Source organism: Oncorhynchus mykiss, chromosome 26, assembly GCF_013265735.2.
Source record: "Oncorhynchus mykiss isolate Arlee chromosome 26, USDA_OmykA_1.1, whole genome shotgun sequence".
Classification (NCBI taxonomy): Eukaryota; Metazoa; Chordata; class Actinopteri; order Salmoniformes; family Salmonidae; genus Oncorhynchus; species Oncorhynchus mykiss.
The window spans coordinates 22,208,236-22,222,349 of record NC_048590.1 but is presented as its reverse complement, the minus strand read 5'-3'; the positions used below and the strand labels follow the sequence as shown (position 1 = coordinate 22,222,349).

Genomic DNA, 14,114 nt, shown 5'->3' with positions numbered 1-14,114 from the left:
TACGCGCCAGTAAAAGTGGTGCGTTAGAAGACGTTTCACACTTACTCGTTTTCGCTTGGCCACTTCCTTGGTAGTAAATGTTACCACTTAGACTCATGTTATACACATATTTGATAACAGTACAAAACAAGATAAAAACGTGTTTTATAGTAAAGCAGTACATCACTATTTCAATGAACAAGTGTATTGTATTTGAACCTGAGAGAATAGACTGTTGTGAATATTTTTAACAAGACCGCCAGTTTAAGCTGGCCTAGAGCATGCAGAACGACAACATAATTAATGCACATCATGCTGAACCACTGACACAAAATACTTATTTTGAATACTCTTCATTGTTAGAGTCTATAATATCAATCAATAGCCTAGGTCTATTTTCAGAAATTAGAATACTGTACAGTAAGAAGGCATTGTGTGTACAGTAAGAGTGTTTGGAGTTGCACTACAGTGTTTATTGTCACAATTTAGATGAGTTCTTTGGGATGTTGCTCTGCCATTGGGATGAGCCTTAGTCGTGGTAGTCATTCCCAACCTCCATCTTGGACACCTGTGTATGAAATAATAATATTTATTTTATTGAACCTTTATTTAACTAGGCAAGTCAGTTAAGAACAAATTCTTATTTACAATGGCGGCCTACCCAAAGGCCTCCTGCAGGGCCGAATAAATAAATAAATATATATAAATGTGTGTGTGTGTGTGTATATATATATATATATATATATATATATATATATATATATATATATATATATATATATATATATATATATATATACATACATACATACATACATACACACACACACACACACACACAACCGTTAAAAAGTTTGGGGTCACTTAGAAATGTCCTGTTTTGAAAGAAAAGGCCAGTTTTTGTCCATTAAAATAACATAAAATTGATCAGAAATATAGTGTAGCCATTGTTAATGTTGGAAATTACTATTGTAGCTGGAAAGGGATGATATTTTATGGAATATCTACATAGGCATACAGAGGCCCATTATCAGCAACCACAGTGTGTACCCGCAAAACACCAGTCTCAACGTCAACAGTGAAGAGGTGACTCTGGGAAGCTGGCCTTTTAGACAGAGTTGCAAAGTAAAAGCCATATATCAGACTGGCCAATAAAAAAAGATTAAGATGTGCAAAAGAACACAGACACTGGAAAGAGGAACTCTGCCTTAGAAGGCCAGCATCCCGGAGTTGCCTCTTCACTGTTGATGTTGAGACTGGTGTTTTGCGGGTACTATTTAATGAAGCTGCCAGTTGAGGACTTGTGAGGAGTCTGTTTCTCAAACTAGACACTAAGGTACTTGTCCTCTTGCTCAGTTGTGCACCGGCGCCTCCCACATCTCTTTCTATTCTGGTTAGGGACAGTTTGCGCTGTTCTGTGAAGAGAGTAGTACACAGCGTTATACGAGATCTTCAGTTTCTTGGCAATTTCTAGCATGGAATAGCCTTCATTTCTCAGAACAAGAATAGACTGACGAGTTTCAGAAGAAAGTTCATTGTTTCTGGCCATTTTGAGCCTGTAATCGAACACACAAATGCTGATGCTCCAGATACTCAACTAGTCTAAAGAAGGCCAGTTTTCAGCGCTGTGCTAACATAATTGCAAAATGGTTTTCTAATGACCAATTAGCCTTTTAAAATGATAAACTTGGATTAGCTAACACAACATGCCATTGGAACACAGGAGTGATGGTTGCTAATAATGGGCCTCTGTATGCCTATGTAGGTATTCCATTAAAAGTCAGCCGTTTCCAGCTACAATAGTCATTTACAACATTAACAATGTCTACACTGTATTTATGATCAACTTGATGTTATTTTAAAAATGGACCATTTTTTCTTCTTCTTTTCTTTCACAAACAAGGACCTTTCTAAGTGACCCCAAACTTTTGAACAGCAGTGTATATACAGTGGCAAGAAAAAGTATGTGAACCCTGTGGAAATACCTGGATTTCTGCATTAATAAGTCATACAATTTGATCTGATCTTCACCTAGGTCACAACAATTCGACAAACACAGTCAGCTTAAACTAATAACACACAAACAAGTATACGTTTTCATGTCTTTATTGAACACACCGTGTAAATATTCACAGTGCAGGGTAGAAAAAGTATGTGAACCCTTGGATTTAATAACTGGTTAAACTTCCTTTGGCAGCAATAACCTCAACCAAACGTTTTCTGTAGTTGCGGATCAGACCTGCACAACGGTCAGAAGGAATTTTGGACCATTCCATGCCACAGCATCTCAAATCGGGTTAAGGTCAGAACTCCAGAAGGCGTATTTTCTTCTGTTGAAGCCATTCTGTTGATTTACTTCTGTGTTTTGGGTCGGTGTCCTGTTGCATCACCCAACTTCTGTTGAGCTTCAATTGGCGGACAAATAGCTTAACATTCTCCTGCAAAATGTCTCGATAAACTTGGGAATTCATTTTTCCGTAGATGATGGAAAGCTGTCCAGGCCCTGAGGCAGCAAAGCAGCCCCAAACCATGATGCTCCCTCCACCATACTTTACAGTTTGGATGGGGTTTTGATGTTGGTGTGCTGTGCCTTTTTTTCTCCACACATAGGGTTGTGTGTTCCTTCCAAACAACTCAACTGTAGTTTCATCTGTTCACAGAATATTTTGCCAGTTGCGTTATGGAACATCCAGGTGCACTTTTGCAAACTTCAGATGTGCAGCAATGTTTTTTTTTTGGACAGCAGTGGCTTCTTCTGTGGTGTCCTCTCATGAACATCATTCTTGTTTAGTGTTTCAGGTATCGTAGACTCGTCAGAGATGTTAGCATGTTCCAGAGATTTCTGTAAGTCTTCAGCTGACACTAGGATTCATCTTAACCTCATTGAACATTCCGCGCTGTGCTCTTGCAGTCATCTTTGCAGGCCGGCAACAGTAGCAACAGTGCTGAACTTTCTCCATTTAAGGACAATTTGTCTTACCGTGGACTGATGAACATCAAGGCTTTTAGAGATACTTTTGTAACCCTTTCCAGTTTTATGCAAGTCAACAATTCTTAATCTTAGGTCTTCTAAGATATATTTTGTTCGAGGCATGGTTCACACCAGGCAATGCTTCTTGTGAATGGCAAACTCAAATTTTGTGAGTGTTTTTTAGATGGAAAGGCAGCTCTAACCAAGATCTCCAATCTCATTGAATGGACTCCAGGTTAGCTGACTCCTGACTCCAATTAGCTTTTGGAGAAGTCATTAGCCAAGGGGTTCACATGCTTTTTCCAACTTACACTGTGAATGTTTAAATTATGTATTCAATATAGACAAGAAAAATTCAAGAATTTGTATGTTATTATTTCAAGCACACTACGTTTGTCTAATGTTGTGACTTAGATGAAGATCAGATCAAATGTGACGACCAATTTGGCAATTCCAAAGGGTTCACATACTTTTTCTTGCCCCTGTATATAAATATAGGACAAAACACACATCACGACAACACTACATAAAGAGAGACCTAAGACAACAACATAGCAAGGCAGCAACACATGACAACATAGCATGGTAGCAACACAACATGGTACAAACATTATTGGGCACAGACAACAGCACAACGGGCAAGAAGGTAGAGACAACAATACATCACGGAAAGCAGCCACAACTGTCAGTAAAAGTGTCCATGATTGAGTCTTTGAATGAAGAGATTGAAATAAAACTGTCAAATTTGAGTGTTTGTTGCAGCTCGTTCCAGTCGCTAGCTGCAGTGAACTGAAAAGAGGAGCGATCCAGGGATGTGTGTGCTTTTCGGACCTTTAACAGAATGTGACTGGCAGAACATGTGTTGTATGTGGAGGATGAGGGCTGCAGTATATATCTCAGATAGGGGGGAATGAGGCCTAAGAGGGTTTTATAAATAAGCATCAACCAGTGGGTCTTGCAAGGGGTATACAGATATGACCAGTTTACAGAGGAGTATAGAGTGCAGTGATGTGTCCTATAAGGAGCATTGGTGGAAAATCTGATGACCGAATGGTAAAGAACATCTAGCCGCTTGAGAGCCCCCTTTACGTAAGGGGGCTCTCAAGTGATGCCTTCGTAATCTAGCATGGGTAGGATGGTCATCTGAATCTGGGTTAGTTTGGCAGCTGGGGTGAAAGAGGAGCGATTACGATAGAGGAAACCAAGTCTAGATTTAACTTTAGCCTGCAGCTTTGATATGTGCTGAGAGAAGGACAGTGCACCGTCTAGCCATACTCCCAAGTACTTGTATGAGGTGACTACCTCAAGCTCTAAACCCTCAGAGGTAGTAATAACACCTGTGGGAGGAGGGCATTCTTCTTACCAAATCACATGACATTTATTTTGGGAGGTGTTCAGAACAGGGTTAAGGGTAGAGAAAGCTTGTTGGACACTAAGAAAGCTTTGTTGTAGAGCATTTAACACAAAATCCGGGCAGGGGCCAGCTGAGTATAAGACTATCATCTGCATATAAATGGATGATAGAGCTTCCTACTGCCTGAGCTATGTTGTTGATGTAAAATAAGAAGAGCGTGGGGCCTAGGATCGAAGCTTGGGGTACTCCCATGGTGACAGGCAGTGTAATTTACCATGTTCCGTGGACATTCACAATTCTTGTGAGATTAAATCAAATCTGATAAAGCCGTTGAGGAGGGAACAACCAAATGTGAGAGATCCACAGTAAAAAAACAAATATCCTGAGTGACTGCACCGCAGTGCTAGATGCGTCACTACAGACCTAGGTTCTATCCCGGGCCGTATCACAACCGGCCGTGATCGGGAGTCCCATAGGGTTGCACACAATTGGCCCAGCGTCGTCCGGATTAAGGGAGAGTTTGGCCTGGGGTAGGCCGTCATTGTAAATAAGAATTTGTTCTTAACTGACTTCCCCAGTTAAATAAAGGTCAAATAAAACAAAATGTCATGTTGACTGTCGGATCCCCACCTGATTATCAATGGCTCTGAACTGCCAGGACCAGCGAGTGTTGTAGAGGAATGGCCTGAGGTCAAAGCGGTTGTCATCGGGGCCATAGCTCTCAGCGTGGTAGGATGGTGTCACAGTTGTCATTTTGTGTCTGTTCACAGAATACATCTGGAAAAAGTGTTTCACTTTGGCCGCCACCTGAAATGTCAAATGGTCAGAAGAAGTGTTATTCTCAAATCATAGAAATAGATAGCGTACACTGAGTGTACAAAACATTATGAACAGCTCTTTCCATGAGACTGACCAGGGGAATCCAAGGGAAAGCTATGATCCCTTATTGATATCACTTCTTAAATCCACTTCAATCAGTGTAGATGAAGGGTAAAACAGATTAAAGAAGGACCTTTAATCCTTAAAACAATTGAGAGACATGGATCGTGTCTGTGTGCCATTCAGAGGGTGAATGGGCAAAACAAAATATTTAAGTGCCTTTGAACGGGCTATGGTAGTAGGTGCCAGGCGCACCTGTTTGTGTCAGACATCTAATAGTATGAAAATAGTAAATGGTGTGCGATACAGAGGTGTAGAGTGACCTGTAGAGGGGAGAGGGCCTCCCTCCACGTGTGGATGAGTTTGCAGAACATGCTGTACGGGCCGCACTTGGAGATCTTCCTGAGCCGACCAATCACAGACAGCTCCGAGTAGGTCATCCCCATATCAGACTAATGAGAGGGGGACACAGAGAGAGCAAGAGAGAGGACGACAGCAAGGGATAAGGAAGAGGTCAGATTACACCACAACTGAACAAACCATGTGCGCAGATGACATCCCTGAAGAGACATTAATTTTCCAAGCTTGTGAGGTGGTATATATAGACAGGGGAAGTTGAGTCACACAGTCACAGAAGAAAAACATGACGGGACAATAACAACAGTAGTCAAGCTGAATAGAGCTGAGGGTTTATGGTATGACTTTCACCTGCAAGTCTGAAATGTCAACTTTTCTTAATTCGTATAAAGAACGGTCAATCATAGCAGTGTGTGCACAGTATGTGAGGAAAATAAATAAATAGAAAGAAAAATAAGTTGTCACTTCGTATGTGGTTGGCCCACACCCACAACAATCAACATAATCAGAGGGCTCAAGACCACATCTGGCTCCACTTGAGGTGACATGCTGACTCGTTACCTCATCAGTCTGCGACACCTGGCCGTCCATCAGGGGCTCCAGCTCTGCAGTGGGAGGTGCAGCCATGATACTACAGAGGACATAAAGACAGTTGCCAACATGGTGAGTCTCCTGACATTATAGTGACTGTTTTGTATTGTCCCAGAGAAGAAGACGGGATTGCAGAGCAGCGTGCTTCACCTTTTGAGGGCGGTGAGCTGGAACTGTTCGACACAGTACTGCAGGAAGCTTTTTAGGTCTGTCTTACTGATGCCCCCAATGGGATTGATGTCAGCACTGGAGCAGTCATACTTAGTAAAGTAGCCAGTGAGACTGCAGAATAGAGGGTTATTGAGGTGTAGGTCAAATACAGAGAGGGATCATACACTTTTTGTACTTTTCTGTTGGACTGACGCAGATAGCACATAGTTTAAAAAAAGAGAGAAAAAAAAGAGAAACATTGACATTCTCTAGTACTCACTAACCTCTCATCCACATTGGCTGAGCCAAGGACTAGGAGGCCACCAGGTTTCCCCTCAGCCCACTGACTGAGCTGAGCAAAGAGATAGGCCAGAATCATCCTGATTCGGGCCTGGAAGGGACAGGATAGTGGATAAGGGTTTCATACAATTCACACACCACACAATTGCTTACTCAGATCAGACCGTTTAACTGGAACATGATAGTGTGAGGATTGTGGTGAGCATGTGTGAAAATGCAAGTAAATGGTGTGATTAAAGAGAAATGCAAGTGAGGGGAAAAGCTCTGCTCATCTCAGAAACCATTTTTTAAATTAATTTTGCAATAACGGGTTTCTGCTTTGTTGAAGTGTTTCAGGTAACACCTGAACAATGTACTCCTTGACACTCAACCCACCTGCACATTCTGTAGGGCAAGGTTTTCTCTTGTGCTTCCACCGTTAGCACGGAACTGGGGACACTTTCCCGTAACCATGGAGAAGATTCCCAGCATGCCTTTCACTGCCATGTCGATGTTGAGGTTCATGTGTGAGCTGAATTAACAAGATAAATACAAAGAAAAATAACTTTAGAAGAAAAGCATAAGGTGAGATTTATAACAGATGTGAGTCTCATTGTGTTCTAGTTTGTTAGTCTGTAACTGCCCAACTATGATGGGGCCAGTGACGCTCACCTGCCAATCTGAGAGGCCAGGTCTTTGGCCCTGTTACGGGTTCCTTCTGAAGAGTTCTCACTGGCCATGTAGCAGGTGGTAAAGATGCGTCTGCACAGCTCCCGTGGGTCCCGGGGTGTGTAGGACACATCATTCACTACCCGTTGAACATCCTCCAGCACCTGGGTGTCTGATACAGGGAGAGAAGAAACTGAAGCTGTAGTGACAAACTCTGAATGCAATGTCAAACTTTAGAATAGGAGCCATGTGCTTTTGTGTCACACAACAAAACACTATTGGCCTGTTGGCACCACCGTATCCAGTCCAGTACTCACTGCCATCTCTGACTGCCTGGCAGACCAGCACACACATGGAGTAGACAATGCAGGCTGTAGAGGAACTGTCCACACCACCACTGAGAGGCAGGAGGAAACCAGCCTGGAGCAGGGAATAACAGGAGTGTTTATAGATAGAGATAGACAGACAATACCAATAAATCAGTAATAAGCAGGTACGCATAAGCACATTTACACATCATTTAAACCAAATATAGCCCTACTCACCTGACCACTTCTCCTCAGGTAGTCCCAAAGCCAACATGCTGGACCCAGGCTGAAGACACCAAAGACAAGATCACACAGACACACATGTGCATGTATTTGACATGGGTCAAATTGCAGGTTAGAATGAAGGCCCTGTGCTGTTTGTCACCTGAATGGAAGGGTATGTATGTGTAAACTGTAAAGAGGTGGGCAGTCACATGATCTGGAAAGTAGCTTTAAAAAAACGTGTTTCTCTAGTTAACTTCTCTCAGACAGAGATTGGCTCCACCAAAGACAGGCAGCTCAGTTTCAGACACAAAGGGAGCAGTCAGGGTAAATGAATGTCACACGCCAAGCTCCTGATTCCAATGTGTGGCAATATATATATAGTAGGCTGCTATCGCTGTCTGTTTCCAATGATTCCATGGTGAAAAAAACGAAATACAGGGAGACAAAAATAGCTACTATTTATTATGGGAAGCATATAAAGCACACAACACTCTTGTGATCACAGTCTTTGTCAGGAGGTGCCATACCTAATCTCCTCCTCAGGGGTGTGGAACTGCCACTCAATGGGCTGGTGAGTGGGGAGGTAGACATCTTCACAATCAGACAGGGAGAAGTCCACTTTGACTCGATGGCACGGCTTGTGCTCATACTCCTGGACACAGTGGAGCAGAGGACATATCAGCAAACCATGTGACATTTCAAATGTAACCGGCATGCTATTTTGGGTCCGAGTCAATAATTGAAGGGACTCTCTCTGTGTGTACCCAGTCTAGGGAGGAAAGACGACACCGGGCAGAGACAGAGCCTTGGGTTGGGGAGTTGAGTGTTGAACAGGATTACCTCTGGTTCCCCTTGTGTGGCTAGTTTAACTTGGGGAGTAATGTGTTTCTGAATCACACCTACCGTTTCTGAGAAGTAAAAAGTGTCCTGTTTTGAAGAGAGGTGTCAGCTCACCACATGTGGGTGGCAATGCTCTCCTTTGTAGCTGCGGACATCCTCCAGATCCAGAATGGCAGTCACAACCTCCTGCAACACACACACACACACACACACAGTCCAAGAGTTCACTTCGGGAATGGCTAGCATTATACAACATGCTGACTTGGCCAACCCATATAATCAAACACAGCTCACCCTGGTGTGTGAAGTGAGGGTGAAATAATAGGCTGTAAGATATTCTTCTCACATGTACATTTTGTTATGTTTAACCTGTCCTTACCACGTCATCCAGGGAGAACTGTCTTCCCTGGGCCACTATGTCCCCGTTGATGGCCACCGTGGCACAACCATCATAGTAGAGTCTGTCTCCATCACAACCCTTCTGATTGGCAAACATGTAGATCCCCCCGCTCTGTGCAAAACAACACACTTGTAATATCAGAAACCGCTCAACTTCATTACTATGCAATAACAATTGACTAAAATAACATGTAACAACAATGTTGTTATGTAGTAGTGTTATTACACATGTCTAGGATCAATGCGATGATAAGTGTTACCCAAACTCATACTAATCAAAATATACATGTAGGGAAAACAATGTATGAAATGGAGCAGTATTATAATGACAAAACAGTGCCTCCAAGTGGTTACTGGGCAGGCAACATGCAGTACCTCTATTCTCACTAAACATACTGCACAACAGAGGTACTCAGCTCCTACGTAGTCCGGAGCCTGCTGGTTTTCTGTTCTACCTTATAATTAATTGCACACGCCTGGTGTCCCAGGTCTAAATCAGTCCCTGATTAGAGGGGAACAATACAAAAAATGCAGTGGAACTAGCTTCCAGGTCCAGAGTTGAGTTTGAAGGGCTGTATAACATGTGCGTGTGTTCATGCATGTGTCCGTCCGTTCGTGTGTGTACGATCACCTTCGTGGTGGCTGATTTAACCAGGTTCACTCTGTGGTCTGCCTTGCGTAGCTCGTGGTAGCTGGCTGAGGAGTTGGTGAAGATCTCCACGCCGTCCAGACCCATGTCCACATGGGGGCTGCCAAGCACATGACATTCCCACATACATCATTACATACCGTAGCTGACTAGAAAAACACACACACAGTATATATTTATTCACATATGCAATCTCACTTCATCTCTCAAAAACATTTGAGCTCTCCTTCGATCCATTACACAAATAACTAAGGGCACACAGTATTACACAACTCATTACAGAAATTGAGTAATGATTTGAAAAGAAAAGGCCTTCATTTGAGACTCTTCATTGAATGTACCTCCTAGGGTTCCACAGCTCTGCACACATCTCACTCCCAATGCAGGTGTCTTTGGTTGAGAGGACGCAGTCACCAAAGGGGACAGTGTCCTTCAGGAGACAGAACAATGGAACGGAATTTCATAAACGATCACATTAAATGGATGATACTATTGATTGCTGCACATATATAGTACCATTCTAAAGTTTGGATGCACCTACTCATTCCAGGGTTTTTATTTTTACTGTTTTCTACATTGTAGGATAATAGTGAAGACTTCAAAACTATGAAATAACACATATGGAATCATGTAGTAACGGAATCATGTAGTAAAGAAAGTGTTAAACAAATCAAAATATATTTTATATTTGAGATTCTTCAAAGTAGCCACCCTTTGCCTTGATGACAGCTTTGCACACTCTTGGCATTCTCTCATCCAGCTTCATGAGGTAGTCACCCAGAATGCATTTCAATTAACAGGTGCACCTTCTTAAAAGTTAATTTGTGGAATTTCTTTCCGTCATAATGTGTTTGAGCCATTCAGTTGTGTTGTGACAAGGTAGGGGTAGGGGTAGTATACAGAAGATAGCTCTATTTGGTAAAAGACCAAGTCCATATTATGGCAAGAACAGCTCAAATAAGCAAAGAGAAACGATAGTCCATCATTACTTTAAGACATGAATGTCAGTCAAAGCAGACATCTTTACGAATTTTGAAAGTTTCCATGTGCAGTCGCAAAAAACATGAACCTGGCTCTCATGAGGAACACCACAGGAAAGGAAGACCCAGAGTTACCTCTGCTGCAGAGAATACATTCATTAGTTACCAGCCTCGGAAATTGCAGCCCAAATAAATGCTTCACAGAGTTCAAGTAACTAACACATCTCAACATCAACTGTCCAGAGGAGACTGCGTGAATCAGGCCTTCATGGTCGAATTGCTGCAAAGAAACCACTACTAAAGGACACCAATAAGAAGAAGAGACTTTCTTGGGCCAAGAAACATGAGCAATGGACATTAGACCAGTAGATGTGAGATTTTTGGTTCCAAACGCTGTGTCCTTGTGAGACGCAGAGTAGGTGAACGGATGATCCCCGCATGTGTGGTTCCCACCGTGAAGCATGGAGGAGGAGGTGTGATGGTGCTTTGCTGGTGACACTGTCAGATTTATTTTGAATTCAAGGCACACTTAACCAGCATGGCTACCACAGCATTCTGCAGCGATACACCATCCCATCTGGTTTGCGCTTAGTGGGCCAATCAGTTGTTTTTCAACAGGACAATGACCCAACACACCTCCAGGCTGTGTAAGGGCTATTTGACCAAGAAGGAGAGTGATGGAGTGCTGCATCAGGTGACCTGGCCTCCACAATCACCTGACATCAACCTAATTGAGATGGTTTGGGATGAGTTGGACCTAAGAGCGAAGGAATAGCAGCTAACAAGTGCTCTGCGAATGTGGGAACTCCTTCAAGACTGTTGTAAAAGCTTTCCAGGTGAAGCTGGTTGAGAGAATGCCAAGAGTGGGCAAAGTTGTCATCAAGGCAAAAGATGCCTACTTTGAAGAATCAAAAATGAAATATATTTAGATTTGTTTAACACTTTTTTGGTTACTACATGATTCCATGTGTTATTTCATAGTTTTGATGTCTTCACTATTATTCTACAATGTAGAAAATAGTAAAAATTAAGAAAAATCCTTGAATGAGTAGGTGTGTCCAACTTTTGACTGGTACTGTATATTAATGGTGCAGATTCCCTTTAAATGAAGAAACGTGCAAATAATCCTCTTATCACTGATCCTTGTTAGTGCATACCAACACCCTGCCATTAGAGAGAGATGGATCCTACCTGTCCTGTCATGTCCTGGATCATCCTGGGCAGGTAGTACTCCTCCACATGTCTGTGGCAGACAAACACAATAATGCCATGTTCAAATCAAAGTTGAATGGTCACGTAGAGAGATTTGCAGGTTTTTTGACAGGTGCAGCTAAATGCGTATATGTTATTACGTGTGATGTGAAAAATATGGATTTGTGTCCTTTTCCACGTACCAAATCTGCTTTGACCTAAACATTTAAAGACGTTCCGGAACTTTTGCGACTACCAAGTATTTTTTAAACCTCTCACTTTGGACCGGAAGTCTCCATGTGTAGTTCATATATGCATAATATATGAGCAGAAGTACTGTCTTACTTCAATTAGCCACGAAATCCCTAGTTTGAAGGCAACTGTTTTCTGGAAGCTGTTTTGCGCCATTTCCCCCACTTTTTCCCCCTTCAGCCGCTCGCCATTTGAGTGTCAACTAGCAAGATGCCCGCACAGCAGAGTGAGAGAGAGAGCAATGACATGGTGCACATATCTGAACATATGTGACATAGTATGCAATTTTCTGAGACTACTTTTGGCTCGTAAGCCTTACTTTCCGAACTACTGGCTAAAAAGTATACAAAAGTACCTGAGAATCTCTCTAATTTCACTGTTTATCAAAGTATTATCATTATGTGCAGAAGGAAGAGTTTCTTGTGCAGATTCAATGTTGATCACTTACCTGAGTTTATTCCATGGTGAAAACCAGCGGAACTCCCGGTTGTTTCCATAGTTGGCCAGCAGCATCTTGGGTCGGATCAACAAGATTTTCCTTTAAAAAGTGGGTAAGAATTGTGAACAATTACACCTACTTACTATTGACAATGCACATAACCTACATCAATACAGAATTGCTTATTTCCGAGACTTACCCGTTGAGGAAAATTACTCTGCAGTTATACCGAACATTATGATGCATGATGGGCCTGAGGGGGACATAGAGAACATTAGACACAGGTTACGGAAATCTTACTACAACATACACTGTTTAGTGGGGTATGATAGTCCAGGAGGCAAAGAGAGGGACAACCGAGCTGAAGTGCTTGTGAGAAGTGTGACTGACATGCCAACATCGCAGATGATGTCCTGGGTGACAGGTGACTCCAGCAGCTTCCTGAGTACCTGGAAGCAGTGCAGGAGGGTGTCTGACTCGTAGAAGTGGTCTGCACAGCCATACCCACTGATGACCAGGGACAGAAAGAGAGGAGGTTGAGGGAGAGTTCATGGAAATTCAGAGCAGGCATGGCAATGTAGGATGCTTATTATATGCAAATGCACAGAGCTTTATAGGAGTCAAATAAAAAGACCACAAACAAAGACATACATTTGTCTAATAAGCTACATATTTGTTCTAGTCTACATACTGTATACAGTAATGTACTCAACAATCACAACTTTGATGAAGGAGATGTAGATTACATATACCATATTTCCAGTTCTGGTCCCAGTCTGTATTTAGCCCCCTGAGACTTGGCTATCGCGATACCTAGTCATGAGAAAGATATCATTAGTAAAATGAATGGCATGTCCAGAGTCCTGATTGCAAGACTTGCATGCTATTCCCGCAGAGCAAGTTGCCTAGTATAGTATACTCCAGGCTTCTAAGTGGAATGTCTATAAATCATTACAACACACCATATTACCTTTAAAACAACTCTGTATATGAACCCACTACAGTTTAAGTTAAATGGACAATGCATCTTCAATTCGACGATTTTTACTTCGGAGAAGTTTGCAGAGTGTGATTCTCAATTATTTTATTCGGACTTACTTCTCAGTATTCTCTCTAAGTTTCCGTCAAAATCTAGTGCCCATTGATTCAAGGAGCACGTAGCTAATATAACCTTTCGTCCCATTTCATAAAACGGTGCAACAAAGTAGCCTTGCTGATATTCAAACGTTGAAACCTTAGTTTAAATTCTCAAATGAGTTACTGTAACACTCGACTCAAAAATATCTAAGTTGGAATTGTGTCACTTCGATCCGGGAACCTCTACCACAGATAGAACAACGAGACAGATATTTCACCGGATGCATAAATGTGAAGCACCCGAGTGGCTTTTCCACTCGCTCAAATAATGTACCAAATATGACAGTGAGCGGAAGCCGAGAGGCCAGCAATGGGAGAAGATGGAATGCTATGGATTTTGGCCGACATTGTGCTAATTTTCTCATCATTTTATCTCAATATAGTTCCCCCCCCCAAAAAAAATATGTTACGAACAGAGTGGATAAGGTTTTGTAGACTTTACCCTTTGACAAAGTTTCAAAACAT

General features: G+C 42.2%; 1 protein-coding gene across 1 annotated transcript; it reads right to left on the bottom strand.

Annotated features, from left to right (window-relative positions):
* Positions 1–127: 127 nt before the first annotated feature.
* On the bottom strand, positions 128–13,866 carry nadsyn1 (NAD synthetase 1). The gene is made up of 21 exons (XM_021585989.2): positions 13,611–13,866; positions 13,265–13,325; positions 12,903–13,019; positions 12,712–12,765; positions 12,522–12,611; positions 11,822–11,873; positions 9,992–10,080; positions 9,633–9,750; positions 8,982–9,113; positions 8,717–8,788; positions 8,290–8,414; positions 7,775–7,823; positions 7,547–7,649; positions 7,233–7,401; positions 6,957–7,092; positions 6,566–6,672; positions 6,282–6,413; positions 6,102–6,171; positions 5,507–5,635; positions 4,935–5,111; positions 128–547 (listed from the first exon to the last, which is right to left on the bottom strand). Exons 1-21 carry the CDS (start codon positions 13,693–13,695, stop codon positions 509–511), a joined length of 2,106 nt encoding a protein of 701 aa, XP_021441664.1. The 5' UTR covers positions 13,696–13,866; the 3' UTR covers positions 128–508.
* Positions 13,867–14,114: the final 248 nt, after the last annotated feature.